Genomic DNA, 27,742 nt, shown 5'->3' with positions numbered 1-27,742 from the left:
CGATTAAATATGTGTCAGATTTGTAAAATAGCGTTTTTCGAGCAACATTAATAGGAATAGAACGAAAAACGGCGCTGGTCTAGAATCCTACCACAACGTTGAAATAATTATTAAGCAATGCATAATATGCGGGCTAGGGTGTCGGTTAGTGTTTGGGTGTGGGTAGGTCAAGTAATATTGTTTAACACTATTACTGGACTCACCCAAACCCAAACGCTAACCGGCACCCTAACCCAAATAATGTTCGTTGTGGTAGGATTCTAGACGAGCGCCCGAAAAACAGACCATAAACCTTGACAAATTGCAAGCACATTGTTATTTGCCAGTGGTACTCTCTACGTTCCAAATCGATGGAGCTCCTTTTATTTGTACAGTGTCGGCCTTTATTTTACATTTTTAGGATAATAATTGAAATACTTGTACAATAAATTAGCTAATTAATTAATGCTGACCGGATATTCTCTAAATTGAAAAATATGACAACCCGTTCATCTCCACAAGCAAGAACAGGTGAGTAAATTTGAATACACATTTACCAGCGTTTTAACTAGGAAAAACAATATATACATTTCTACTAATATATTGAAATGGCTAAATTTGTACAAGTATAGGCGCTGGTCTAGAATCCTACCACATTCTTCTTGTGTTTTATATTGCTAACAATATTTGGGTTAGGGTACGAGTTTAAGTGGGTCCAGTTTTATTCTTTCATATTTCTTTATTCCTTGCAATTTCATTTTTGGCCACTCGATTTGTTAATGATTCAAAAAGTGGTAGGATTCTAGACTAGTGACCAAGTATTTTAATATAAAAAAAACTAAAAAAAAACTTTGAAAAGGGCATCGAAGTGATTGTGCACATGCGCATGGAGGCGACAGTGCAAATGTTCCTATCGGCAAGCTTTTATTCATCTCTACATTACCTTGTTGTTACCACAATAAATTTTAATTACCAACATTATAACATGACTACCATACAGTAGGGATAATAAGTTATATTTTGGTGTTTATTAAATAGCTAAATGAAAAAAAACTATTGTAAATTTTGGACAGCTTTATTGTATTTACATTTGTTATGGTTACAGAGCCACCTTTCATTTACCACTAGTTGTATTTGAAGGATTTTGGATATAATGTAAAGTTTCTGAAAATTATCACAAGTGTAATAACATGCGACTGTCATTTATATTTTTTCTTAAAATTTATTTAAAACATTCATAAAATGTTACCAAATATTTGTATGGCTTTTATATTTATTAAACAGCTAATTATAACTTTCAGACTTTATTTTAGGAAATAATTTTGATTATTAAAACAAAAATGCTATCTACTTCTGCTAAGAATATTTCTGTTCCAGATTTGTAGTTTACTTTTTGGCTCCGAATTTAACTGGTTCTGTTAGAATCCCTGTTTTTCACACTGTTTGGTTCTAGGTAGCTACCAAAGACACCAAATTGCAAGACCTCCTCAATCGGCGTCAATATTCCAGGTAAATAGAAATGCTATTTTTAGTTTGGGATGTATGATACATTTATATTTGCTAAAGACAAAGACTAAAAAGTATGGTCGATTGGTCACAGGATTTAAATGCATTTGGTCTATTAAAATAATCAATAAGTTACATTTTTCACTTTTAAAATCTTTATCCTCTGACTAATAAGTCAACTTTTATAACAGTATTTTGCCGTGGTTCTTAAATGGGCTTCAAACTAATAGAATAAACAAAAAATGACAGCATATTTTCTACATAACAATAATCCAATAATTTGAAAATCGTCCTTAATAAACTGCAAGGCAATAGGCAAATTTCCTTTAATTATCAGTTTCTATTGGATACATTGGAATTAGGGTCTCTTAAAAAAATATTACCTCAACTTTGATGTCTGGCACTTCTACATTAATGTATAAAAAATATGAATTACAGTTAGGTTCATTTTACAACTTATAGACTTGCCTAAATTATTTTGACCATAAAATACCTGCTGTTTAATGAGTTTGTTGTCTTAATATATAGTATATAGGCACTTTTTACTGAATAAAAAATACTAACTGGTAAAATTTAAAAAATAAATTCGCAACAATCATTTTTGTTTTTGATTTGATTTTATGAAAGACATTTAAAATACATTTTTGTATTCCAATTGTCATGTTAGTTGGTTTGTTTTACAATTTAACATTAATTCATATTTTTTAGAGTTGCAGGTTTTTAATTCTTAGGGGCGTCAAGCTAGACTTTTTAAACAAATATTTCTGTATGTTATATCAGATTAATTACAAAAATGTTAGGCTTTGTTAGCTGTTTTGTTTGACAATGCCAATATTGCCATTGAACAGTAAATGTAAATATTTCACCTTTATTTTTGCAAATACTGTCAAATTCAAGGCATAACATGTTTTAGGCCTTTTTTCTATCACAAAACCATGGCCTATATTACCTAGCCTAGGAGGTTTAGTACTGTCATTAAAATTTTATTTTATTTTTTTTACATTTATATTTACTGTTTAAGAAATAAACATTCTTTATATGAGTAAATTTTTTACATTTATATTTACTGTTTAAGAAATAAACATTCTTTATATGAGTAAAATAACATTAAGATTTTTTTTTGTTAAAAGGATGGCAGATTCTTTTTTTGAGGGCTATCTTCTGACCTATTAAGTATTTATTTAGGGTTTTCGTTTGGGTATAGTTATATTTGATAAAGTGCTTTATGATTATTAATATGAGGTTTTTTTGCTTGGGGATATGATAAGTTCCTAGTATTTTTAACCCTGTTTGGTTCTAATTAAATGTTGCTGCCTACAATAATTCACCTTTTTCTATTTTTTTAGATTGTTGAATTTGCAACAATTGCATCTGCATATCATGAAAATTTCTTGAAAAGTATCGATCTAAGAAAAGAATCTGAAAGAATGTGAGTATTTAATTGACCTACACTTCTAGTGGACAGTAGCTGTGTAAAACCTGCCCTAGCATTTCATTTAACACCCTTTAGTTCAAATCTGACACAAAACTCTTTAAAATAAACAAGCCACCTAATAATGATAAAAGGTTTATAAGTAGAAATTTACAGCTCACATTTTAGTCAATTCAAGGTTTCCACAAAGATTCTTTAATTGCTTTGATTGTCTTTGAATTAATTGGCACATCAAATAATCTTTGAAAATTCCTATGTGTTTATAAAGTGTTGCATTAAAACAGGGGATCCCAACCTTTTTCACACCGTGACCCCCTTTTGAGATTTTGAGAAATCCATGCCCCCCCTATTTTTTCAAACCTTAAAAAAAAAATTAAGAAACATCATTTTAATTAAAAAACTAGTTTATACAGCAACCGGTAGTTAGAATGATGGAATGATATAAATACAGCACACAATAGACATGATAGTACATTAATTAGTTATTACACCCAGTTAATGTGATGGTTGAGCTTGTTTTTGCTCTGATAATGTCTTAATTGCTGGTTTAGTGTTGGAAAAAGCCACCAGTCGCATGTCATATTGAATATACAAGACACTGCGCTGCTTTATCTTCAGAAGTAACATTGTTGAAAACCCACATTCACATCGTGTTGATGGGAAAGGCAACAGCCACGGCATGACCATTTCATTAGGCTTAGGGTATGAATTACTTAGTTTTGCCCAAAATGTAGTCAAACTATCTTTCTCAAATCTCAACTGGGTTGCTGTCAGTTCTTACGGCCACAAGAGTTCATTAAATTTTAATTCATTTATTTTGTTATAGTGGAATAGACTTAGAGATAATAAAATAAACTAAAAAAATATCATTTTTCAAACTTAGGGGGGGGTCATGGCCCACAGGTTGGGAAATTGTTTTGTGTGCATTTCAATTTGATTAAAACACAAGTTTTTTGTTTTGTACTAGTCGCACATTTGAGCATTTCCCAACTGACGCTCCAACAGTGACGACACACGACTTGGCCAGATCTGGGTTCTTCTACCTGGGAAACTTGGATCGCGTCCAGTGCTTTTCGTGTGGAGGAGTGCTCAGGAACTGGAATTACGGCGACAGCGTACAGTCAGAACACAGGAGACACTTTCCCACTTGCAAGTGAGCGCCTTATTTATTTTAAGTTGAAACTAAATTTAAAGGCTTAACTAAATTAGTTATGTACACTAGATACGTGTTCCAAAAGGCAATACTTGTTCTAAGGCAGCATGATTATTGATAAAGTATGTGCTTCATAATATGTCCTAAGTTGGGAGTTTTATTCCACTTATATTGGGAGATAAAGATATTAGCACAAAGTAATGGCTTGTTAATCTGGTATTTGTTACCTTTATTCGTGTGGTTAGTGGCCCTTACAAAGAAAACTTTTGTCGTTACGCCAAAAACCAAAAGTAAAAAATGGTTTACAGGAACAAAACTTTAACAGTAACTGAATAGTGTACACGTTGGAAGAATTTATACTAAAATCTACCAAAAGCTAACATAATCGATGAACAGCGTTAAACAAAGTGAGAGATTCGAAAAATACAAGCTCTTTGCAGTTAAACGCAGTAAATTGAAGCAGGAATGAACCCCATGGTATCTTACTGAAGGGACATCTCTGTCCTAGACAAATAAGCTGCACCTAAAATCGTTTTTTTTTGCTTTGTTTTTTTTTAGCTTAGTTCAAAACAACGAGCCTCGAAATGTGCCTCTTACGTCGGATGAGAGGGCCGCTATTCCGCAACAAACACCGGTTTTCACTGAACCTCCAGATCCACCACAAGCTGAACAGGTAAACAAAAATAAAAAATAACAGCCTCAACAAGATTAAAATTTAATTACAAGCTAAACGGGTAATAAAATAACACAAAAGTCAAGAGTAAAGTGTAAACATAAGCTGAAAGTAAGATTAAAAATTTACTGCTTAGTAAGTAATTTAACCCAAAATCGAGGTTAAAATTAATTACAAGATAAGTAGGTTAAGTACTGAAAAAGCTAGGTTAAAAATTAAATACGAACTTAGCAGGCAGAATAACAGAAGACATTTTTTTTAAATCAAAAAGGTCAATATGACAGAAAAAAATAACATTTTTTTTCAAACGCCCAACTGGTAAACATACCAAACATTATTTTGACTTTCACATCATTTAAGACATAAAAGAAACATCAAGACTGTAAGTAATTTTTAACAACCTGAAAAGTCAATGCACTAAAACCTACAGTAATTTATTTTTTTTAACCAGACAAGGCGCATTTTGCTGAAAAAATTATTTGGCAGCTTCAATCAGAGACTTTCATTGTTTAGGCTGAACTTGGCTAGGAGACTCAAATCGACCGCATAATGACGTCATATATTGTCATGTCAGCTATTGATTTAGGCTTCACGACGAGGCTAGTTCGCAAGGTGGTTGAGAGGTAAGATTGATGTTTTTTTATAAACAACCAAGCTAAAAAAATAGTTGTTTGTAGTGATTAACAAGAAAACAATCCTTAATTAATTTCCTTACAATGGCTACGTTATTTTTGTCAGGCGCATTCGCCATTCTGCAATGTACATTTTATTTGTGGACTTTCTTGGCGCATTACTCGATGAACCTACAAATGACAACCAAGAATTGACTGAAGACGAAGATTCAGATGACCACCAGGCAAGAACTTTCTTTTTAGGTTTTGTGTTTAATAAGTGCTGTTTGTATGAAAGTATGCACGTTTTGCTAAACTGTCTATTTTTAACACCTGTACTAACCACAAACAGATAGTGGTTTGACAAAATTAAAGCCATTTATTTATTACATTTGAAGGGAACGTAAACCATGTAGAAGTTTGCCCGTAGCTTAAAGCATTAACATGGGTATAACATTTGGTTTGTTTTTATATACCAATCATTTTATTCTGAGTTTATTGCCCCGATAAAAAAAGAAAAAAAAACAAAGAAAAAGGCCCAACAGAGAGAAATAGAGTCATAGACGTTATCGCCTTAAGACCTGCTAAACTCCACTAACTCAACACCAAGAACCACTTGGTCATTACGTTAAACACACCATAGAAAAAAATATGCAAACTAACTAATTTTTTGTGGTTACTGTTTTTGTTAAAATGTAAAAACAATTGGTTCTTTTCATCAGTCATAACTTTTGAAGCTTATCCAAGCTAACGCGTATTTTTATGCTTTTTTAGGAAAAACAAGTTGACCACACAACAAATCATGTCACCAGTAATCAACTTTTTGAAAGGTGTGTTACCCAGTTTTACTAAAAAAGTGCTGTGTAAGTTGGTGAATATACTTAACGCACAGTTTCTATTAAATAAACAATTCTACAAAGGGGTTTACATTTCCTTTTAGGCAGCATCCGCATGATGGTGCCACGGAGTCGGACAGTGAGATGACGAAAAAGCGTTGGATGACGTCATGCAGTCGGACATCGTGCAAAGTGTTTACCAAGCATTTTGTCATAGGCAGTGGCCAAAAGTTGAACGTGTTGTGAAACGGTGGGAATTATAACTCGAGCTATGTAGGAGTCGATAGCTACGAGCTCTTAAACCTCTTATGCGCACCTACATACCACTCTACGCCATGTCTGAAAATTTGAAAGTTCTACGATGTACACTTTTTCTATAAGGCTCCGAACGAAAATCGGTCTGAAACATACCATAGCATAATCATTTTTCGGCCCATATAATAACCACTGTGTTTGTGTATAGTTACCGCCCATAGTTTTTCCACTGTAGCTTTATTATAGTTTGTTCATCCAACTGACTTTTGTTCTATTTAGACGACTTTGTGAAGGCGGGAAATACACGACAGTTGCTGAACTTTTGGAAGATGTACAACAAGACACAGGTGCTTACTGCTTAGTCAGTTCAAACAATACATATTATATAGCTTCTTTAAAAAATAATAAAATCGTTAGTTATCGTCGGGTATACTGAAGTTCACATAGCACCAAGCAGGTGCGGATCCAAATCCAAAAAGAGGGGGTCTTTAATTTCTAACTTTGGGAAATTCCCCTATTTTCTGTTTAATGGATAATAACGTCATAAAATAGTGACGGTTATGACGTCACAAAATAGTGACGGGTATGACGTCACAAAATAGAGATTTTAATGACGTCATAAATCGGAAAAAACTAATCAGAAAGAGCCAATTAATGTTCAGCTAAAGCGAGGCTAAACGCAAAGCGAAAAGGTGCGTCGTCGACACTCCTGTCAGGCGTTAGCTGCCGTTAACTTTGAGCTAAAAACTAAACCAAGACGTGCAATTCTTTTTAGTAGAATCATAATTTTGCTGCGTTCCATGTACAGGACTACACTAACTTACAAGCATGTCTTTCGTCACCTGCAATACTAAACAAAGATATTTTATCCGAAGTATTATTATGCCACGATTAGCGCAACATCTGCGCCAAGCTAAAATACAAGCTGCGGTTGGGAGAAAATAAGTTGCGTCAATTACACACTAAACAGGCTGGTACCAAGTGAGGTATTTGGTTTTAATGTGACAAGACCAAATTTGCTAGCTGTAAGAGGTCAAAAAAGAACCCACCACTATATTTTGTATATTATTGTTAGACATGGAGTCGATGGAACATCGCATTTACATGCTGCAAGAAGAACGGAAGTGCAAGGTCTGCTTGGATCAGTCGTCTAGTATCGTGTTTGCTCCGTGCGGACATCTCTGCTGCTGCGAAAGGTGCTCCCAATCGCTGAGGAATTGCCCTGTTTGCCGGGATAACATCGAAAAAGCAATTAGGACTTTCATGTCTTAAATCGCCAATATAATTAGGTGTTGGGCTGTTCTATGCATGTAACGGTGCCTTTTTATTGTATTGCCCGACCAACTTTAGTGGCTCACACAGTTTTGTTGGGTCATCGCGTGTGTTTCGTTCTTTGTGATGAAATGAGTTATGCTTTGTTACTTTAAAACACTGTAACCCGCGTCAAGATTTAATGATTTCACCTGCCATTAAAAACCCTTGCTGTCATAAAATATGTTTATAGTTCTAAAGTTAGCCCACAGAAAAAATAGATTTTGCTTTTAGACGCTGTAACATTTTTGTGTTTTATTTCATGTGAGAAAAAACCCAAGCATACAAATTATGCTGACTGACACATTTGCACTGGTTATGAGAGGTGCTGAATACCACCAAAAACTTATCCAATTTATTGCAATTCTTCAATATGCATCTCTTTGTTCAGATCGTTTTTCTTATTTAGTTATTTAATAAAATCATGTATAAACAACAACATTTGTTTTCCAATGTTTTTATCACCCAAGTCAACTACGGCTAATTACTACATAACATCATTTTTTAGGTACACTATGCACGGATCTGTAATGTAGCTTGGTAATAAATTGCAAAACCTAAAAGCTCGAGTAGATCGACATCGTCTTAATTAATCTCATATCAAGATGCTGTAGATTTACTCGACCTTTTTAGGGTTTGCAATTTGTTGTTATCAATCATTTTTTTTAAGTTGTAGAATATATTGATTTGTTGCTTTGTTTTGTAATGTATTTATATTCTATTAGTGCTCGTTGAATCAAGATGCCAATGTTAGGCATATTCATTTTAAAATAAGAGGTCGGTTGCTGCAAAGTTGTGGGTTACCTTGTGGCTCGCATCGCTATCCTGTTTCATAAAAATAAAAACTTGAATATGTTCCAATTACTAGTATGTCTTAGCAGTGGTTCCCAACTAAGGTGGAATCCCCCACTAGAGGGAAACTATACTTTGTAGAGGAAGAATTTGTGTCGCAATATTTCTAACTGGTTTTCTGTGCCAAGTGTTATTGCTGCATTTGCCATATGTGAGCTAAGAAAAAGAAAGTTCCCGTATAATTGGCTAAGGCAGCAATGCTGAAGTGGATGTACAAAGAAATTTCAAAATAAGGAAAAAAAAGCTTTGCACTTGTTTACGAATTATTGTACAAGTCTAGGTTAATTGAGCTGATTGTTAAGTCTTTCACAATTTTTAAATTGGTAACAGCGTGACTCTTTTTGCAAAATGCAATTTCTGCCGATTATTTTCATGTTTTTGCGCGAAGCGTTAACATTGTATATTTCAACAAAAGTTTGTCACTGACTATAGAGATGTCCGATAGTATCGGATCGGAGTTGATACCTGAAGCCAAGTGGTAGTATCGGACCTGACCGATACTGCGGTTAATGCGACACCAAAAGAATATATTTCAGCCATAATTTATGATATACCTGACGCATTTCCACTTTAAAAGATTTTATTAAAATAGATTAAAGCAGTGCTTTTCAACCCGTGGGATGATACGCACTTGTGCGGATGAAAAAACTGTACTGCGGATGACAAACGTCGTACGGATGAATGTGCGGATAAAAATGGTGCATGTTATTATTTTTTATTACGTGTAATACAGTAATCAAAAAAACTGGTGCGCCCACTTATGCGTTACAGGTACAGTAATAGACCTATAGTCTTGTGGTTCATTGCAGCTTAAGCTATTCGTTTTATATCAGTCAAGGGTTAGCCACACGGTTTTATTGCACAAACCTTTCATCGTTATTTCACAAATAAAACTAAAGGTTGCAAACTTACGGTTCTTGTTTCGTGCGGATGGAAATTTTCCGAAACAAAAAAGTGCGGATGGAAGTTTTAAAGGTTGAAAAGCACTGGAATAAAGTATTAACAATTAAAGCAACTAAATTTCCCAGCTCTAAGTTTTTGTGAACAATTATCACATCTGCTCGTTGGAATTCCACTTATTTTGCATATTTCATCATATTAATACAGTCATTTGGTATTGGGTCGGATCGTGTGACGTCACTCAGTAGTAATGATGTCATCGAAACGCGATACTTTATGTCCAAAAAATCTAGTATCGGAATAAAATGTCTAATCGTATTCGAATAAATAAAATATTTTTTTGATTAAAATACTCCCTGGTAGCAACAGTTTTTATATTGAAACAAAAACAAGTTTACTATTGTTTGAACATACGCTGTAGCGTATTGGGGTCTGTAGTTAGGGGTAACAGGCGCTGGCTCTGCAGACAACGGCTGCCTAAATCCCTTGCTAGTTCTTAATCCGACTCCAAAGGAGCAGGCCGCTAGAATACCTGTCCTTAACTTCTTGTACTCTAAGCAAAGACAATCCACTCAGTAGATAGTTGCTCGTTGAGTATATTAACAAATCTCAGCAGTAAATACGATAAACAGAGCGGTGATTCAAGCCGCTATTAGTAAGACGTATAAAATAGAATGAATGCGAAACGTTGAAAGCGCACAATTCGGCGTTAGGTCACGCGTCAGTGAACAACGGTTACGTGTATAGTGACGTAAAATTAGGCAATATCGAGTTATATTGCAGTTAAATGCTACAGTTTCATATTTGGCATTCGTATAATGTCTATCAATGCAGGGCCCTCTTGTTTCAGGACCCCCGGTGCGCCCAGGGGTCACCAACTTTTTTGGACCGGAGAGTTTAAACTTAAAGGACTGGGTGCCGCACTTATAAAGGTGTCGTATAATTTATTTACATGGTCGGAAAAATGTTCCACAATACATGGTTGGAAAATGTTCCACAATTTGCTATTCCACCTTTACAATTTACAGTTGGCGGCCATATCAGTTTAGAAAATCTTATTCTGCGCTATTTATTCTGTTTATGTTGGAATGGGGACTCGGGTAGTTTTACGTGGTCTTAGTCGAGTCCCGGGTCCAACTCTAGAAAAACAACCGACTCCGTTGAGTCCCGAGTTCGACTCCGCAGCCCTGCTGTAAAGTAGGGCTTACGGTAGATTAAAAATGCTCAATATATACCAAAATATACACTGAGCTTTTTAAATTGCCGTTTAGTTTAAAGTTTTATCAAATTTGTCTTGGTTTAGAATCCGACAAACTTTTTCGAAGCACTAACAATCGTATTTTAGCTTCAATGAAGATTTATGTCGCGTGCCGGAAGAAGTTAACCGGGCATAAGTCGGCCGATGGCTGAAGTTAAGTGACGTCTGACATAGCGGAAAAGCGGATTATCTCATGCGTAACAAACTGTTTAAATCACATATAAATACTTGGTTGTTACAACGTCTTCATAATGGGACTATTGTATATGAAGTAAAACTACAACCACCTAAAAGTTGAACAAGATAGGCGTACTGTACATGCTTATTTCATGCGAGTGTCTTACACGGTTTCTGTGCAGGTTTTATTTTAATTGTTTTATTTAATTTTAAGTTTTGCAAAATTAACACAAAATAACCGAAAAAAAGTATTCGTCGCCATCTCTCTTTCAGATACATGTTTGTCCAATAGTTGGGTAGATAACAACTGGTTGAGGAATGCTTGTTTATTCGTCATGTGTGAATTTGTGACGTCTTTTCAAATATTTACCATCCAAAAAAACACCCGTTGTTACACCTCCTGTTAGCAATTATCCTCGTCACATAGCCAACCTAATTCAGTTTGTTTGAGAAACTTGCCCGTTGTTTGCAAATGGTCAGTGAATCACTTCTAAATAATGTGATGATAAAATGAAAAAAATACTAATCGGCTTTATATACATTACTTTGTGTATGGCTGTTGTCATATCATATCGGAAAATTTGTATATTGCGCGAGAACAGGGCCGTAACTTCGTCAGTGAGCGCTCTGGTGCAAACTCTTCGAAGCGACTATGTTTAAACATTCAGCAGTGTTGTAATTACTTAAGTCACTGTTTCCAAATGACTTGACTTAAGTCATTCGGACAAATGGCTTTGGTTAAACTAAAGTGTTTTTATTAGGTATTTTTAGTCAAATTGGTTTGTCTATCCTATTTTTTCGACAAAAAACAATCTGCTTGTTTAGGGGAAAGCTGGGCAAAACGGACGCCTCACCTTTCTCGTTAATGAAAAATGCCAGCGTCATTATTTATTGTTTTCTGAACAGTGACTATCGTCGAAAAAACATTGTCGCCAAAAATCAGACTGATTCGATTTCGCACAACCCAGGGAGGGGAGAAAATGTGTTTGGGGGATATTGATATAAGGATAGCGCAGTAAAAAGATGCGTTTATTAGTAAAGTTCAAGTAAAAACGGAGTTACTTTTTTGCTAATTAATTTGTAGGTAAGGGTGTGTTTATTAACCCGAAACAGTTGGCGTTTTAAGTTGAACGATTTTAAAGAAACCAGGTTTTGGTGCGACGGATAGTGTTGGGGCAAAACGGACCCCCAAGCGGGGGCAAAACGGACCCCTCACATGTTAATCTGTTATTACTAGCCTCAAACTGCACTGTTTTTATTTTTCGTTAGCCTTTCAGTAAGACATTTAGGAAATTGAATAAAATTAAATAATAAATCATTATATTATATGTTTAGATCAGTTTTGTAGAAAGGCCAAACAATCAGAAATTTTACCAATATCTGTTGTAAAAAAGCTCGATTGCCATTTGTTTTAATATGAGTTGGTATACATTAAGATAAATATAAGGCAGTTTACGTACGGTACGGCCTATTTATAACCATGTAACTTATATAGTATAGTTCCATTTTGTTTGTTTTTTGTAAGTTTTGGCTTACTTTAGTAAAATATTTTTAAGCTATAAAGGCGCCATGTATACCATGTCCATTACTTAAGTTATGACGTCACGTTGTTACATTACTTGTGACAATATCTCTAAAAATTTCGACTCGTCACTTGAACACAAATCCTTGATCCGGCATTTCCACACAACATGGCACATAAATTATTTTTTATAAGTGGGGTCCTTTTTGCCTCGTTTAAAAATCGACAACAAAATTTAATTTATTCAGAAGGTATGCTTCTTTCAGTTGTTTTTTTAGCATAGGAGTAACTTTCAGTAAGACCTTTCAGTTGATACCCTATTCCAGTGGTTCCCAACCGGGGAGGAATTCCTCCCTAGGGAGAAATTTTATGAGTTCAGGGGAGGAATTTCATAAATACAGTAAAAAATAATTTACATTGGAAATGTGTTTAGAATATTTTTGTATATACGTTAGGGATGTCCATTATGTTGGCCACAGATAACTTCCTATCATGTAAAATATAGGCATGTCAATATTTATTTGCCTCATGGGCTAGGCCAGTGTTTTTTCAACTATCTTTTTCTGTTTCACATATCCTTATTAGGAATGAAAACGGGACAATAACTGACCTATTTAAATTACATTTTTTGGTCTAATCAGTGGTTCTCACATTATTCACGATGACACACATGAGCAATTGAAATCAACCAACAGTTTGAGTTTATAAATTCCTCATTGTAGGTTGGCTATCTATGGAGCACCTTTAAATTACAAAATTAACATGTTGCCCTTAAAATAACCTGGTAAATTTAAGCCTATTGTCATACAATTGTAAACACATTTAGACCAGTGGTTCTCAACCGCCGGTCCGCGGACCAGTGCCGGTACGCATCAACTTCCCCGCCGGTCCGCCAAATATATTACAATTTTATATAAGATGTTAAAAGCTTGTCCATTAAATGTAGAACTTCAAAAGTTCCGTTAATTTGCTGCTTTGTGACGCAACATAACGTTAATAGTCTACTTGGGACTTTATTGTTCGTCACAATGGTGCAAGTGTTGTACGTAAAATGCCTATGATATCAAAAAGACCGAAGCAAATTGCTTTTATATGGTAAATAGTTAGTTGTACTTTATAAAACTAAACTACAATATAACCAAAATGAACACCATTCATTATAATTTAGATCCGGTTCACATTTGGAACAGATTAGGAGCCAACCAAATATAAACTTGGTGTTGAGGATGACTTGCGTTGCCGCGTATCCAACTACTTTTAGGGCGCAAACAAGAGCAAATTTTCCATTGAGTTGTAATGTGAAATAAATTGATATTTCAAATTGCCACCATTTTTTGCGTTATATTTGTTTTTTGTCTTATGAGGAGGAATGAATAGTTCAAAAATGAACAAAGGGAGGAATGTAGCAAAAAAGGTTGGGAACCACTGCCCTATTCATTAAAAAAATATTTTGTGAAACTTGTAATATAGCATTTATCCCTTAAGGGGTCCGTTTTGCCCTGCCTTCCCCTATATGTTGCGGTTTTGTTATTTTTTAGTTCAGTTATTGCTCGTAATCGAGTAAGTTTACCAATTTTGATAGTTACGGTATTTTTTAGGGGGACTTGTTTTGGAATTGACTTGTGATTTGTGGACAAAGACTTGACTTGGACTTTAGTTATTTTACAAAAGACCTGACTTGGACTCAAGTCATTTCATAAGGACTTGTTTACAACACTGATATTCAGCTAATTAGAATTCTGTTCTAAAACATGCGCTGCTGTAACAAATTTACCGCTAAACTGTGCGGAGCTGTGTAGATGCAGTAACAACGAAAGCTGTAAATGCGACTCAAGTGCTGCGCTTTTCACAGATATTCGCCATGAAATGCGAGCCTAATGAAAAGTCTAACTGGCCAAATTTTCCAATCCGGTTGTTATGGTCATTGGTCACGTGATAAGCTGTGTACAAGAGTGGGTCCACACTAGACGCGTCTAGCGTTAACGTAAAACGTTTTTAAAAAACGCTTTCGGTTGCGGATAAGTTGAAATATTTTAACTTTGACGCTTTCGGTTAGAAGCGAGGAAATTTGCCGTTAACGCTGGCAACGCGTTATGTGTGAACTGGACGACGTTAGCCGTTAGACGCCAGACGCTAACGCTAGACGTTGGACATTGGTTTCAGTGGACAGTGAATAAGGAACTTCATTAAATTGTAATAAAAAGCTTTGTGAAACCATTTTCTTGTTCAAGTCCTGCCTTTTGCGCGGCGGGAATATAGTGATTGTTTCGCCGCGCGCGTAAATTTACAACGTGGTCGATGTGAAAAGGTTCTTTAAATTTTGTAGTGTTGTGTTGTGCGCTTTGTTCGTTTTGAGTCATTTGTATTTTTTCAACTTAAAGGTGAAATATTTATGTACTTGCATATCATATTAGTTCAACAATTAGTTCTCATTGTTTTTTCGCTAAACGATGAAGTATGACAATCATCCTGATCCACAAGGAATACCAGGCAAGCGAAGTTAAAATGCATTTTGACCACTACTCTAATGATAATAGTTACTTGACTTGATTGCATTTTTGTCAATGTTTTGAAATTCATTGACTTTACACTTCACTTATGCCTTTTAGGCCAGAATGACTTTCGAGTTAAGTCTTTTGAGTTACTGATTGAAACATTACGTAAGCTGTAATCGTTGGTAAAAAAGTAACTTCAGAAGGGCTAGATTGCAGTTGTAAACACACATGTGTGTTCATGTTTCATTGGATTATGATATGGTTTTGTGAATCCCCTTCAATATGAAGTTGCTTGTACTAACAGATTGAGCAAGCATTTGTGCATGGTTGTTTCTCGACTTGCTCCCCTCTGAGCCTGTGTAGCTCAGTTGGTAGAGCGACGGTCCCGGCTTGACCGGAGGTCGTAAGTTCGAACCTCACTGCAGGCTATTTTTACGAACAGGATACGGGCAAAGGTGCTATGGTTGTTTCTCGACTTGCTCCCCTCTGAGCCTGTGCAGCTCAGTTGGTAGAGTGACGGTCCCGGCTTGACCGGAGGTCGTAAGTTCGAACCTCACTGCAGGCTATTTTTACGAACAGGATACGGGCAAAGGTGCTATGGTTGTTTCTCGACTTGCTCCCCTGTGAGCCTGTATAGCTCAGTTGGCAGAGCGACGGTCACGGCTTGACCGGAGGTCGTGAGTTCGAACCTCACTGCAGGCCAGTTGTTTTTCCAGCCTGCCCTGCTTGCATCATAGATCAACAAATTTGGTGAATCTGCAATGGCTTTCAGTGTACTAATTATACGTAAGCCGTAATCGTTGGTCAAAAAGCAGCTTTAGAAGGACTAGATTTCAGTTGTTAACACACATATGTGTGTTCATATGCTTCATTCAATAATAGAGGTTAACCGTGAATTAACTATTTCACGTCGACGCGGAACGAATAAAATAATAGATAAATGTAAGTTAACTATTAGTCAAAAAACACGTTTTTAGAAACAACTTTATTAGCAGTTATTCTAAATTGGTGTCAAGTGAAGAAAAGGAAGCTTAATCAGCTATATCACGTTATAGTGCTGCGCAATATAGCGGTTTAATTGCTTAGGTTCCCCGTAAATACACAGCACATAGCTGAATGGGCTTAACCAAAGAGAAATCTCGAACGTTAATATATATAAGCCGGTTGCTCCAAAATTTTAGCTCACCCACATACAAGTCAAGCCCAGTTGTTTACGTTTTACTATTATGCACTAGAGCGGAACTCTGTCGAAAGTACAACAATGGGCTATGTCACAGTTTGTCCTCACGGTTATAATCTCTTTGGGCACCATTGTCATTTCGGCGAAATAATTTTTTTTGTTTTTTTTTTAATATTTTTCGGCCGTTTACCACATATCAAACATAATATGAAATATAAGACAAGGAAACCTAAACGAATAATTAGGTAAAAATATCTAAAATTGATCTATGCTTAGCAAAGCTTTAGGCTTATCAAAAGATTGAACCATTTTTTTTAAAAGCTACTTACTTTTAAAGAATTATTGGGTAATCAAGGGCGATTTCAAAAACTATCCTCTCTGAGGAAGTTTATAAAGTTCGCTGTGCTGCTACTATAGAACACATTAAACAATATAAGATTGGTCTCCCACTCACCTAATTAAGAAATTTACAACGAAATGACTTTTTCGAAGCCTAATAATCGTCAAAAAATGGAAGTACTTTTACTCGTATAGTGAAGAATTCAAGGGTGATTTTGAAAACTATCCTCTCTGAGGAAGTTTATAAATATCGTTGTGCTGCTACTATAGAACACATTAAACAATATAAGATAGGTCTCCCACTCACCTAATTAAGAAATTTACAACGAAATGACTTTTTCGAAGCCTAATACTTGTCAAAAATTGCAGTATTTTTATTCGTAGGCTATAGTGAAGAATTCAAGGGTGATTTTGAAAACTATCCTCTCTGAGGAAGTTTATAAAAATCGCTGTGCTGCTACTATAGAACCCAATAAACAATATAAGATTGGTCTCCCACTCACCTAATTAAGAAATTTACAACGAAATGACTTTTTCGAAGCCTAATAATCGTCAAAAAATGGAAAGTACTTTTACTCGTATAGTGAAGAATTCAAGGGCGATTTTGAAAACTATCCTCTCTGAGGAAGTTTATAAAAATCGCGGTGCTGCTACTATAGAACACATTAAACAATATAAGATTGGTCTCCCACTCACCTAATTAAGAAATTTACAACGAAATGACTTTTTCGAAGCCTAATATTTGTCAAAAATAGAAGTATTTTTATTCGTCGGCTATAGTGAAGAATTCAAGGGCAATTTTGAAAACTATCCTCTCTGAGGAAGTTTATAAAAATCGCTGTGCTGCTACTATAGAACACATTAAACAATATAAGATAGGTCTCCCACTCACTTAATTAAGAAATTTACAACGAAATGACTTTTTCGAAGCCTAATAATCGTCAAAAAATGGCTGTATTTTTACTCGTATAGTGAAGAATTCAAGGGTGATTTTGAAAACTATCCTCTCTGAGGAAGTTTATAAATATCGCTGTGCTGCTACTATAGAACACATTAAACAATATAAGATTGGTCTCCAACTCACCTAATTAAGAAATTTACAACGAAATGACTTTTTCGAAGCCTAATATTTGTCAAAAAATGGCTGTATTTTTACTCGTATAGTGAAGAATTCAAGGGTGATTTTGAAAACTATCCTCTCTGAGGAAGTTTAAAAATATCGCTGTCCTGCTACTATAGAACACATTAAACAATATAAGATTGGTCTCCAACTCACCTAATTAAGAAATTTACAACGAAATGACTTTTTCGAAGCCTAATAATCATCAAAAAATGGCAGTATTTTTATTCGTAGGCTATAGTGAAGAATTCAAGGGCGATTTTGAAAACTATCCTCTCTGAGGAAGTTTATAAAAATCGCTGTGCTGCTACTATAGAAATCATTAAACAATATAAGACTGGTCTCCAACTCACCTAATTAAGAAATTTACAACGAAATGACTTTTTCGAAGCCTAATAATCATCAAAAAATGGCAGTATTTTTATTCGTAGGCTATAGTGAAGAATTCAAGGGCGATTTTGAAAACTATCCTCTCTGAGGAAGTTTATAAAAATCGCGGTGCTGCTACTATAGAACACATTAAACAATATAAGATTGGTCTCCCACTCACCTAATTAAGAAATTTACAACGAAATGACTTTTTCGAAGCCTAATACTTGTCAAAAAATGGAAGTACTTTTACTCGTATAGTGAAGAATTCAAGGGTGATTTTGAAAACTATCCTCTCTGAGGAAGTTTATAAATATCGCTGTGCTGCTACTATAGAACACATTAAACAATATAAGACTGGTCTCCCACTCACCTAATTAAGAAATTTACAACGAAATGACTTTTTCGAAGCCTAATACTTGTCAAAAAATGGAAGTACTTTTACTCGTATAGTGAAGAATTCAAGGGTGATTTTGAAAACTATCCTCTCTGAGGAAGTTTATAAATATCGCTGTGCTGCTACTATAGAACACATTAAACAATATAAGACTGGTCTCCCACTCACCTAATTAAGAAATTTACAACGAAATGACTTTTTCGAAGCCTAATATTTGTCAAAAATAGAAGTATTTTTATTCGTCGGCTATAGTGAAGAATTCAAGGGCGATTTTGAAAACTATCCTCTCTGAGGAAGTTTATAAAAATCGCTGTGCTGCTACTATAGAACACATTAAACAATATAAGATAGGTCTCCCACTCACTTAATTAAGAAATTTACAACGAAATGACTTTTTCGAAGCCTAATAATCGTCAAAAAATGGCAGTATTTTTACTCGTATAGTGAAGAATTCAAGGGCGATTTTGAAAACTATCCTCTCTGAGGAAGTTTATAAATATCGCTGTGCTGCTACTATAGAACCCATTAAACAATATAAGATTGGTCTCCCACTCACCTAATTAAGAAATTTACAACGAAATGACTTTTTCGAAGCCTAATAATCGTCAAAAAATGGAAAGTACTTTTACTCGTATAGTGAAGAATTCAAGGGCGATTTTGAAAACTATCCTCTCTGAGGAAGTTTATAAAAATCGCTGTGCTGCTACTATAGAACACATTAAACAATATAAGACTGGTCTCCAACTCACCTAATTAAGAAATTTACAACGAAATGACTTTTTCGAAGCCTAATAATCATCAAAAAATGGCAGTATTTTTATTCGTAGGCTATAGTGAAGAATTCAAGGGTGATTTTGAAAACTATCCTCTCTGAGGAAGTTTATAAAAATCGCGGTGCTGCTACTATAGAACACATTAAACAATATAAGATTGGTCTCCAACTCACCTAATTAAGAAATTTACAACGAAATGACTTTTTCGAAGCCTAATATTTGTCAAAAATAGAAGTATTTTTATTCGTCGGCTATAGTGAAGAATTCAAGGGCGATTTTGAAAACTATCCTCTCTGAGGAAGTTTATAAAAATCGCTGTGCTGCTACTATAGAACACATTAAACAATATAAGATTGGTCTCCAACTCACCTAATTAAGAAATTTACAACGAAATGACTTTTTCGAAGCCTAATATTTGTCAAAAATAGAAGTATTTTTATTCGTCGGCTATAGTGAAGAATTCAAGGGCGATTTTGAAAACTATCCTCTCTGAGGAAGTTTATAAAAATCGCTGTGCTGCTACTATAGAACACATTAAACAATATAAGACTGGTCTCCAACTCACCTAATTAAGAAATTTACAACGAAATGACTTTTTCGAAGCCTAATAATCGTCAAAAAATGGCAGTATTTTTACTCGTATAGTGAAGAATTCAAGGGCGATTTTGAAAACTATCCTCTCTGAGGAAGTTTATAAAAATCGCTGTGCTGCTACTATAGAACCCATTAAACAATATAAGATTGGTCTCCCACTCACCTAATTAAGAAATTTACAACGAAATGACTTTTTCGAAGCCTAATAATCGTCAAAAAATGGAAAGTACTTTTACTCGTATAGTGAAGAATTCAAGGGCGATTTTGAAAACTATCCTCTCTGAGGAAGTTTATAAAAATCGCTGTGCTGCTACTATAGAACACATTAAACAATATAAGACTGGTCTCCCACTCACCTAATTAAGAAATTTACAACGAAATGACTTTTTCGAAGCCTAATACTTGTCAAAAAATGGAAGTACTTTTACTCGTATAGTGAAGAATTCAAGGGTGATTTTGAAAACTATCCTCTCTGAGGAAGTTTATAAATATCGCTGTGCTGCTACTATAGAACACATTAAACAATATAAGATTGGTCTCCAACTCACCTAATTAAGAAATTTACAACGAAATGACTTTTTCGAAGCCTAATATTTGTCAAAAATAGAAGTATTTTTATTCGTCGGCTATAGTGAAGAATTCAAGGGCGATTTTGAAAACTATCCTCTCTGAGGAAGTTTATAAAAATCGCGGTGCTGCTACTATAGAACACATTAAACAATATAAGATTGGTCTCCCACTCACCTAATTAAGAAATTTACAACGAAATGACTTTTTCGAAGCCTAATAATCGTCAAAAAATGGCTGTATTTTTACTCGTATAGTGAAGAATTCAAGGGCAATTTTGAAAACTATCCTCTCTGAGGAAGTTTATAAAAATCGCTGTGCTGCTACTATAGAACACATTAAACAATATAAGACTGGTCTCCCACTCACCTAATTAAGAAATTTACAACGAAATGACTTTTTCGAAGCCTAATATTTGTCACTCAAAAGACAACCGAAGTATATTTTGGGACTTTCCCCGGTGTTTTTTTAAACGTAACAGACATCACAATGCCCTTTTTGGTAGACTCTATTAACCTACTGACGTCACAATTAAACTGTTTACCACTAGGTCCTTTCTTCTCAACGTTATTGTTTTGCGTAAAAGTTTAGTTGACATTTTTAAACAACGTCTTTGTTCCTGGGATTTATAGTTTGCTTTGTTTTGAGTCTAAGCCTAAACCGAATTCCAGGTTTTATTTCTGGTCTTTTTGACTATTTTAAACTAATGAATAATACCGTGGTTGTTTTAGGTTTTTGTCTCAGTGGCGTAGCCAGGCAAACATTTTGGGGGGGGGACAAAGAATTTGGACTTTTATGTTTAGCTTTTGTCATTGTATTCAACTCCCGTAACGAACACAAAAACAATGCTAGCAGACCGTTTAGAGAATCAACTGACTGAGTGTTAAACGCAATACTCAAAAGGCGCCATAGCCCCTTAGGCCCCCTGGCTACGCCTATGTTTTATCTATGTTATATTTGTGCAGAATGCTCGTTAAAATTACTTTAGGGTTGTATTGCTATATTGTTATTCCAAGTTAGCAATTTTCTAATCACATGACTATTTCATATAGATATTCACCACTTTTTATACCAATCTTGACTCTTTTTATTAAGAATATTGCATTTTTTGGTTGCATGCAGATAAAATTTACATTGTTGATGTCATGTAGAGTTGATTACATTTTGTACTATAAATTATAATGACAGCGTTATCAATGAAAGACAGTAATGATAGTGTTATTAATGAAAGACGATAATGACATTAGCATCAATGAAGATTGGCAAAGCTTTCTTAGTTAGAATTTTGGCCTTCTTTCTTTCGTTTCACCTTAAAATGCATAAAATAAATGATGTTAAAAATGGCTGTGGGAAAATATAATATTTTGTATTTGAAAACAGTTCATGAACATTAACTTTATTTGGAAAAGTTGCATTATTTTATCCACAACAAAATATTTTTCAAATATTTACTTCAAGCCAAAGTTTACGAGGCACTGTAACTACAATCCTTTGTTTGCAAAAAATATACTCACATTTGAAAGGCCTTGCAACTAAAACAGCGCTACTTTACTTGAAAAAATTCGACTTGAAAAAATTCGAAAAAAATTCGGGAGGTAGTACATTGATGCTTTCCATGTGTTTTTCTTATCTAAAGTATAAAAACAGTACACTTTATTTGAAATTCGTCAAGGTACCTTTGGCTTTGTATGTCAGTATTGGCATAAATAAACAGATATAGTCACAACTTAATACTAATTTTTCTAGAAGTTAACTGTTTTATGTTTTAATAGAAAAATACATTTGAAAACAGTTCATGAACATTAACTTTATTTGGAAAAGTTGCATTATTTTATCCACAACAAAATATTTTTTGAATATTTACTTTAAGCCAAGTTTATGAGGCACTGTAACTACAATCCTTTGTTTATGTTTACAAAAGTTATATACTCACATTTGAAAGGCCTTGCAACCAAAACAGCGTTCTTGTTTAGTATGAAGACTTTCGAATTGGAGGTAGTATATTGATGCTTTTAATGTGCTTTTCTTATCTAAAATATAAAAACAGTACATTTTATTTGAAATTCGTCAAGTTAAATTTGGCTTTGTATCTGTATGTCTATATTGGCATGAATAAATGGACATTTTTACAACTTAATACTAATTTTTCCAGAAGTAATCTGTTTTTTGTTATCATAGAAAAAATATATTCATGGCTGGTTTGGAAATGGGCAAAGTAACTGGCAAAGAACAAATGTATAAAAACTAACAAATTTTTATTAAACAAAAGAATATAAAAAATAAATAACATTTTAAAAGCTTAAAGAAAACCTTAAACAAAAAACATGGCCAAGTACACAACACTAAATATTTAAATATTACCATAAGCAACTTTATATAACGGTATTTTCTATCACATATTCATTGTCAGCTATGATTTTGTAAGTGCTCGTTTTGTACCCTAACTTAGAAGATGCATCATGATAGGTCATTTTATTTAACAACATCTCATAAAATATAAACGCCTCATGGCTTGCAACATTACTGAAATATCCCTTAACATGTAATTTATTTAGTTCTTCCACAGATTTACAATAATTTTGACTTTTTGAATCATTTACTTTAAACTCCATTCCTGAAAAAGTTTTTTGATACAAAAAACCATCAAATAATTTGGTTGCTCGATATTTATAGTTACAAAATTCACTTTCAATGTAGCTATACAAAACATTTCGCTGGTCATAGTTTAAACTACCACGGTCCAAGTGAACTGTCAAATTAAACTTAAACAAACATGATTGTTTCCTATTTACAAAAAGCAAATGCCGACAACAACTTGTGATGTTTTCTGCGATTGACTGTGGCGTTTCAATTATTGTTCTGATCCGATTGCATATATCAAAAAAAATATTTTTAAATTTATCTAATTTAACAAATGAAAAGTGCTCTGCATGTTTTTCTTCTATGGAAAATTTAATGCTTTCACAAAACTGAATTTTTTCTGACGTTAGTTTACTCATATCAGGAATAATTCGACGCCTTCTTTTAACGACCGTTCGATTATCTAACGATTTTCCATGATCAGTGTTACATATTTTTGAGGGTATTTCTTCTGAAATGGTTTCAACATTTTCTAAATCATGTGACAAATTTTGTTCAGGTGGACCTTGACAAAGGTTCACCAAGTTGACTTGCCGCTTATAAAAGAACACATACGAATTTTGTAATATAGTTTCTTCAATTTCAGCCCAAACAACTACTTTAACACTTTCATCATTAAATTCAATAATCCGATCACCATCAAAACTATAGGTAACATAATGACCAACAGAAACACTTATGCCCAAATGAACAATTATACTTGATAAATTATAAACAATTTCCGAACTGTCATTAACTTTGATCGATTTATCAGGTACAACTTTTCTTAAACTTTTCGAACCAAATCCATTCCGCCCAAGAATTAAACAAATTATGTCGGGACAGCCTACCATAATTCCTTTAGTACCAATATCATAATGTTCATTACAAACAAAACAGGACAAATTAACATCTTTAAACGCTCGATCCAAGTAAGAACTCAAATTTGAATTTTCTTTTTGATCAGGAAACATAGGGATAGTGTAAAATGGCTGATTTGAGCTAGTCACAGTGTTTGTGTTTTGACAAACTTCACATGTTATAGATGTTTGTATCTTAAACAAACTCTTTAAACCACACTTATCCAAAATGGTTGAAAAATTACACAGCAACATAAATTCACTTACATCAAATTGTTCACAATATTTTAAATGTATATCAGCACTAACTGCATAGTACATTTCCTTAAACCTTTGAATTTCAATTTTATTTCTCGCCAAAAGACAAATGACTGAAGCAATTTTATCACTTGTGTTATTGGTAACCTCGTAAACATGATCAGATGGGGAAACACTTTTGACAGCCTGCAAAAAACTATTTAACCAGCAATTATTGGCAAAATTTGGGAGGCCAATTGCAACAGATTTTGACGATTCTAAATAATGGGAAATTTTGGGGTCGCATCTTATTGAATCCTGTATAAAAGAATATAATACCCACATTCGAAAGTAAGTTTGATTAAAATTGGTTTGACCATATCCAGTAACGTCACAACATATTGAATCAACAACAAAACAAACACAAACTCCACAACTCAAATCATCCGTTTGATCAACCTTCTTACCATTGCATAATAAAACTGGTCTACCTAAGAATCATTACAGGAAACAAATATTTTTTTATATCAAAAACCAAAGCCTGAGAGTCAACATCTCCAGAGTCAAACAATGTTAAGGTAACTTTACTTTTATTAAACCAAATGACCAAAAAATGATTATTTCTCAACAAGGGTAGAAAAACATTATTGCGAATTTTGTTACTTTTATTTAAAATTGGTTTTAATGCTGTGATTAAGTTTCTGTATGTTTTTCCTTTTAGGATTTGACCAACCAATATACTATCCAAACAACCAAATTCTTGCGTTTTTAACAGCGAGTTGCACAAATTTACAGTTCTTGAAATGTAGCAGTCAACAACTTTATCCGTAAGCCAGCCTATTTTAAAAATTTGACTACCAATAGCTGAAAGCATTGCACGATAAGTTTTACCAACAGGGTTTGTACAAAGAGAACACAAATCAAACCATGATAATGATTCATTATTGCCAGTGACAAGTGCTACATCATTAATGCAATTCTTTAGATTACACTGATGCCAAATAAAACTACATATGGGTTGTATTACATTTTTAATCTCATTTTCTGATGGGATAAAATTAAAATGCTGTATTACTTGAGTTTGTGAAAGTATTTGCTTGGGGTGCCCCTCATCAAAGTTGTCTAGGTTTTCATAGCGAATTTTTTTGGCACACTTATCTGAAGAATAATAACCTTTGCTATTACGTTTTCGTTTTTTAAATTTAGATTGAACCACCGGAGTTGAATGAATAGTCTCATCAAAAACTTTTGATATTTTTTTTACTTTTTGGTTTATTTGAGCCTAATATTATGGAATCTGCAAACATTTTTTCTTGTACCTTAATTGCGGCATGATAATTTACAACAAAATCGTCAATCCTAGCCATTCGTTTGTTTTTTAAATAATTTGTTTTCATGTCTCTAAAGTGCCCTTCAATTACACCCTGTGTTAAATTGTTCTGTAGGATTGTTTGAAAAGAGGTTTGTTGTAAAATGTTACACTTTGATTTAAAGGCCATATACCAATTAACTTGCTCAGGAGTTGATTTCCCTTCAACTATGTGCCGTGACAAATCTCCAAGCATCAATTTAGAGGTGGAGCATATACGACTAAGTATATGGCGAACAACTTTTGCGCAAAACCCTTGATCAAAATATATATTACTTGGAGATTCACTGTTTTCTGCAGAGTGGAAATGATAAATATCTGAATGAAGAAATTTATCAAGCTGCTTTTTAAAGCAGCTAAAAAAAGGGGATTTTCCTTCTACAGTTTCGTCCAATGCTTTACTACAAAAAATGAAATCAAAGTTGTCACCAGCAAAAACATTTTCAAGATCATGGTCTGTACTATCTGTGTCTTCTGTTGAAAATTTGGGTGGAGCTAAGTTGGAAAAATGCCTTTTAACATCAACTGAAGTATGTTTACAATTAGTAAGAACAAAAAAGCTGTAAACAGTTGAACATAACTTTGAAAAACTTTGGCAAGAAAACATTAAATTTAAAATGTAGAGAAATGTGCAATTATTAGTTTTATTTGTTACATGTTTGATGCAAAACGATTTAGCTGCTTTCATGGTATGGCTATAACAGTTATGAATCACAGTTTTTTGCATATCTGTTTTATTGGGAGTGCCACATACAATTCTAAAGCAACGTTCGTAAAATTGCAACCTTGTCTCTTGACACATAGCCTTGAGGACACCATTCCACATGGCCATGGAGCCATCAACAATAATAAGGGACGGTTTTTTAGCCTCGTGACATTCCCGCAAAACAGAAAACAAAAAACTTTCTAAAAGTGACTTATACTAATTGAATCATGACATGTGCTGACAAAAGTAGCAACCGGCAGTGGGACTCCTCCTTTCAATGGATTTCTAATTAACAAAGTATACACTTGAAAGTCACTAAAACAATCTGCCCTACGCAAAACACTGCCAGTTGCATCTAGATAAACAATATCTTTTTGGCAAATTTCAAAATAAATTTTAAGCTGAGGATTTGAGTACAAAACAACCATTGGTGGCATTAGACGAATTTGCTTAACAAAAGGACGCCAATTTTTACATAACCTATCCAGGTTGAAATACCAAAGTTTACTTATCCTGTGCTTTAAATTTGATTTACTTTTAATGTTATTAAGGACAGATTGTGATGGTAAATAAGTGTGTGATCCCGACAAACGCTCCTCCGGTGTGAGTTTTTCAAATAAGTCCCTGTGCTGCTGTACAGCTGTTTGAGCCTTAAGATAATTTTCTAGTTTAGTTCGAAATACCCCTGTAACTCGCCTACGCCTTTTGCATCCCATTTTATGATTTCTTGTTCCTGTAATGCTAACTTTTGCAACCACCTGATCAACATAAGAATGCAACGTAATTAAAATATTAATCAAACAATCACAACAATTTTTATGCCCACAGTACAACTTTATGCTACCCTCCTTATAACACTGGTCAGAGTTTTTTATATGTGCCACTCCATCCCTCCCGACTAAATAATGGCTTGAAATGTTTGGTACACAGCACGAGTAAATTTCCCTCAACCTTTTTAAAACAACTTCTCTATAGTAATCGCTTCCAAAATTATGTTCTGATCTATTTTTAATCATCTTCTTCCACTCATCAAGTGTTATAATAAACTGATCTGTTACATTTACATTTTTAGTAAGTTTAAATGATTTTAAGGTTGCTTGAGGAATTTGGGCCAGGTCACATAAGGTTTCTTCATTTACCCAAGATGGTGATGTAATTTTGTCATTATTAATGGAACCAGTGGAAGAGGTTGATGTAAATTCAAAAGATACAACGGAATCATTATCAAATTGTTTGGGGCTTATGGATAGTATCTGTTTAGCACTAACTGGACATTGTTTGTCAGGATCACAAAACTTAGTTGCCTTCACATTGTTTAATCTCAAGTTATTTTTTTGAATATGACAACCAGGAATGGGTGGGTGATAATAAACTCTACCTGGAGTTGCATCCTTGTAAACTTTTCCCTCACAAACCAAATCTAAATATTGCCACTTTGACTCGGGATAGCTACCTGGTGAAGAGTGTTTAAAAACACATGGTGGATGAAACCAGTTCTCACAGGTTGAGCATTCAACCATGAGGTCATCCTCTTTACAAGGTTTTTGGCATAAACAAAACAATAAATCATCATTTTCAACTACACCGTCATTATAAAAAACACCAATTACATCCTCAGATAAGTCAAATATTTCATTGACACTTTCAATAAT

At 34.2% G+C, this 27,742-nt stretch overlaps 1 protein-coding gene and 1 long non-coding RNA gene across 2 annotated transcripts in view; one reads left to right on the top strand and one right to left on the bottom strand.

Annotated features, from left to right (window-relative positions):
- Window positions 1-476: 476 nt before the first annotated feature.
- The window catches only part of LOC146138882 (baculoviral IAP repeat-containing protein 7-like), a 56,093-nt gene continuing 28,827 nt past the window's right edge, over window positions 477-27,742 (top strand). Inside the window, exons 1-4 of the mRNA XM_083394721.1 lie at window positions 477-510; window positions 1,433-1,488; window positions 2,832-2,914; window positions 3,885-4,070. Coding sequence (XP_083250847.1) covers window positions 477-510; window positions 1,433-1,488; window positions 2,832-2,914; window positions 3,885-4,070 — 359 coding nt within the window. The remainder of the gene's footprint in view (window positions 511-1,432; window positions 1,489-2,831; window positions 2,915-3,884; window positions 4,071-27,742) is intronic.
- On the bottom strand, window positions 21,377-24,427 carry LOC146138884 (uncharacterized). The gene is made up of 3 exons (XR_014501413.1): window positions 22,233-24,427; window positions 21,814-21,929; window positions 21,377-21,608 (listed from the first exon to the last, which is right to left on the bottom strand). It is a non-coding gene; the product is annotated as an uncharacterized LOC146138884 (long non-coding RNA).

This window comes from Ascidiella aspersa, chromosome 7 (genome assembly GCF_963924565.1).
Source record: "Ascidiella aspersa chromosome 7, kaAscAspe10.2, whole genome shotgun sequence".
Classification (NCBI taxonomy): Eukaryota; Metazoa; Chordata; class Ascidiacea; order Phlebobranchia; family Ascidiidae; genus Ascidiella; species Ascidiella aspersa.
This window is presented reverse-complemented; position numbering and strand designations above follow the sequence as displayed.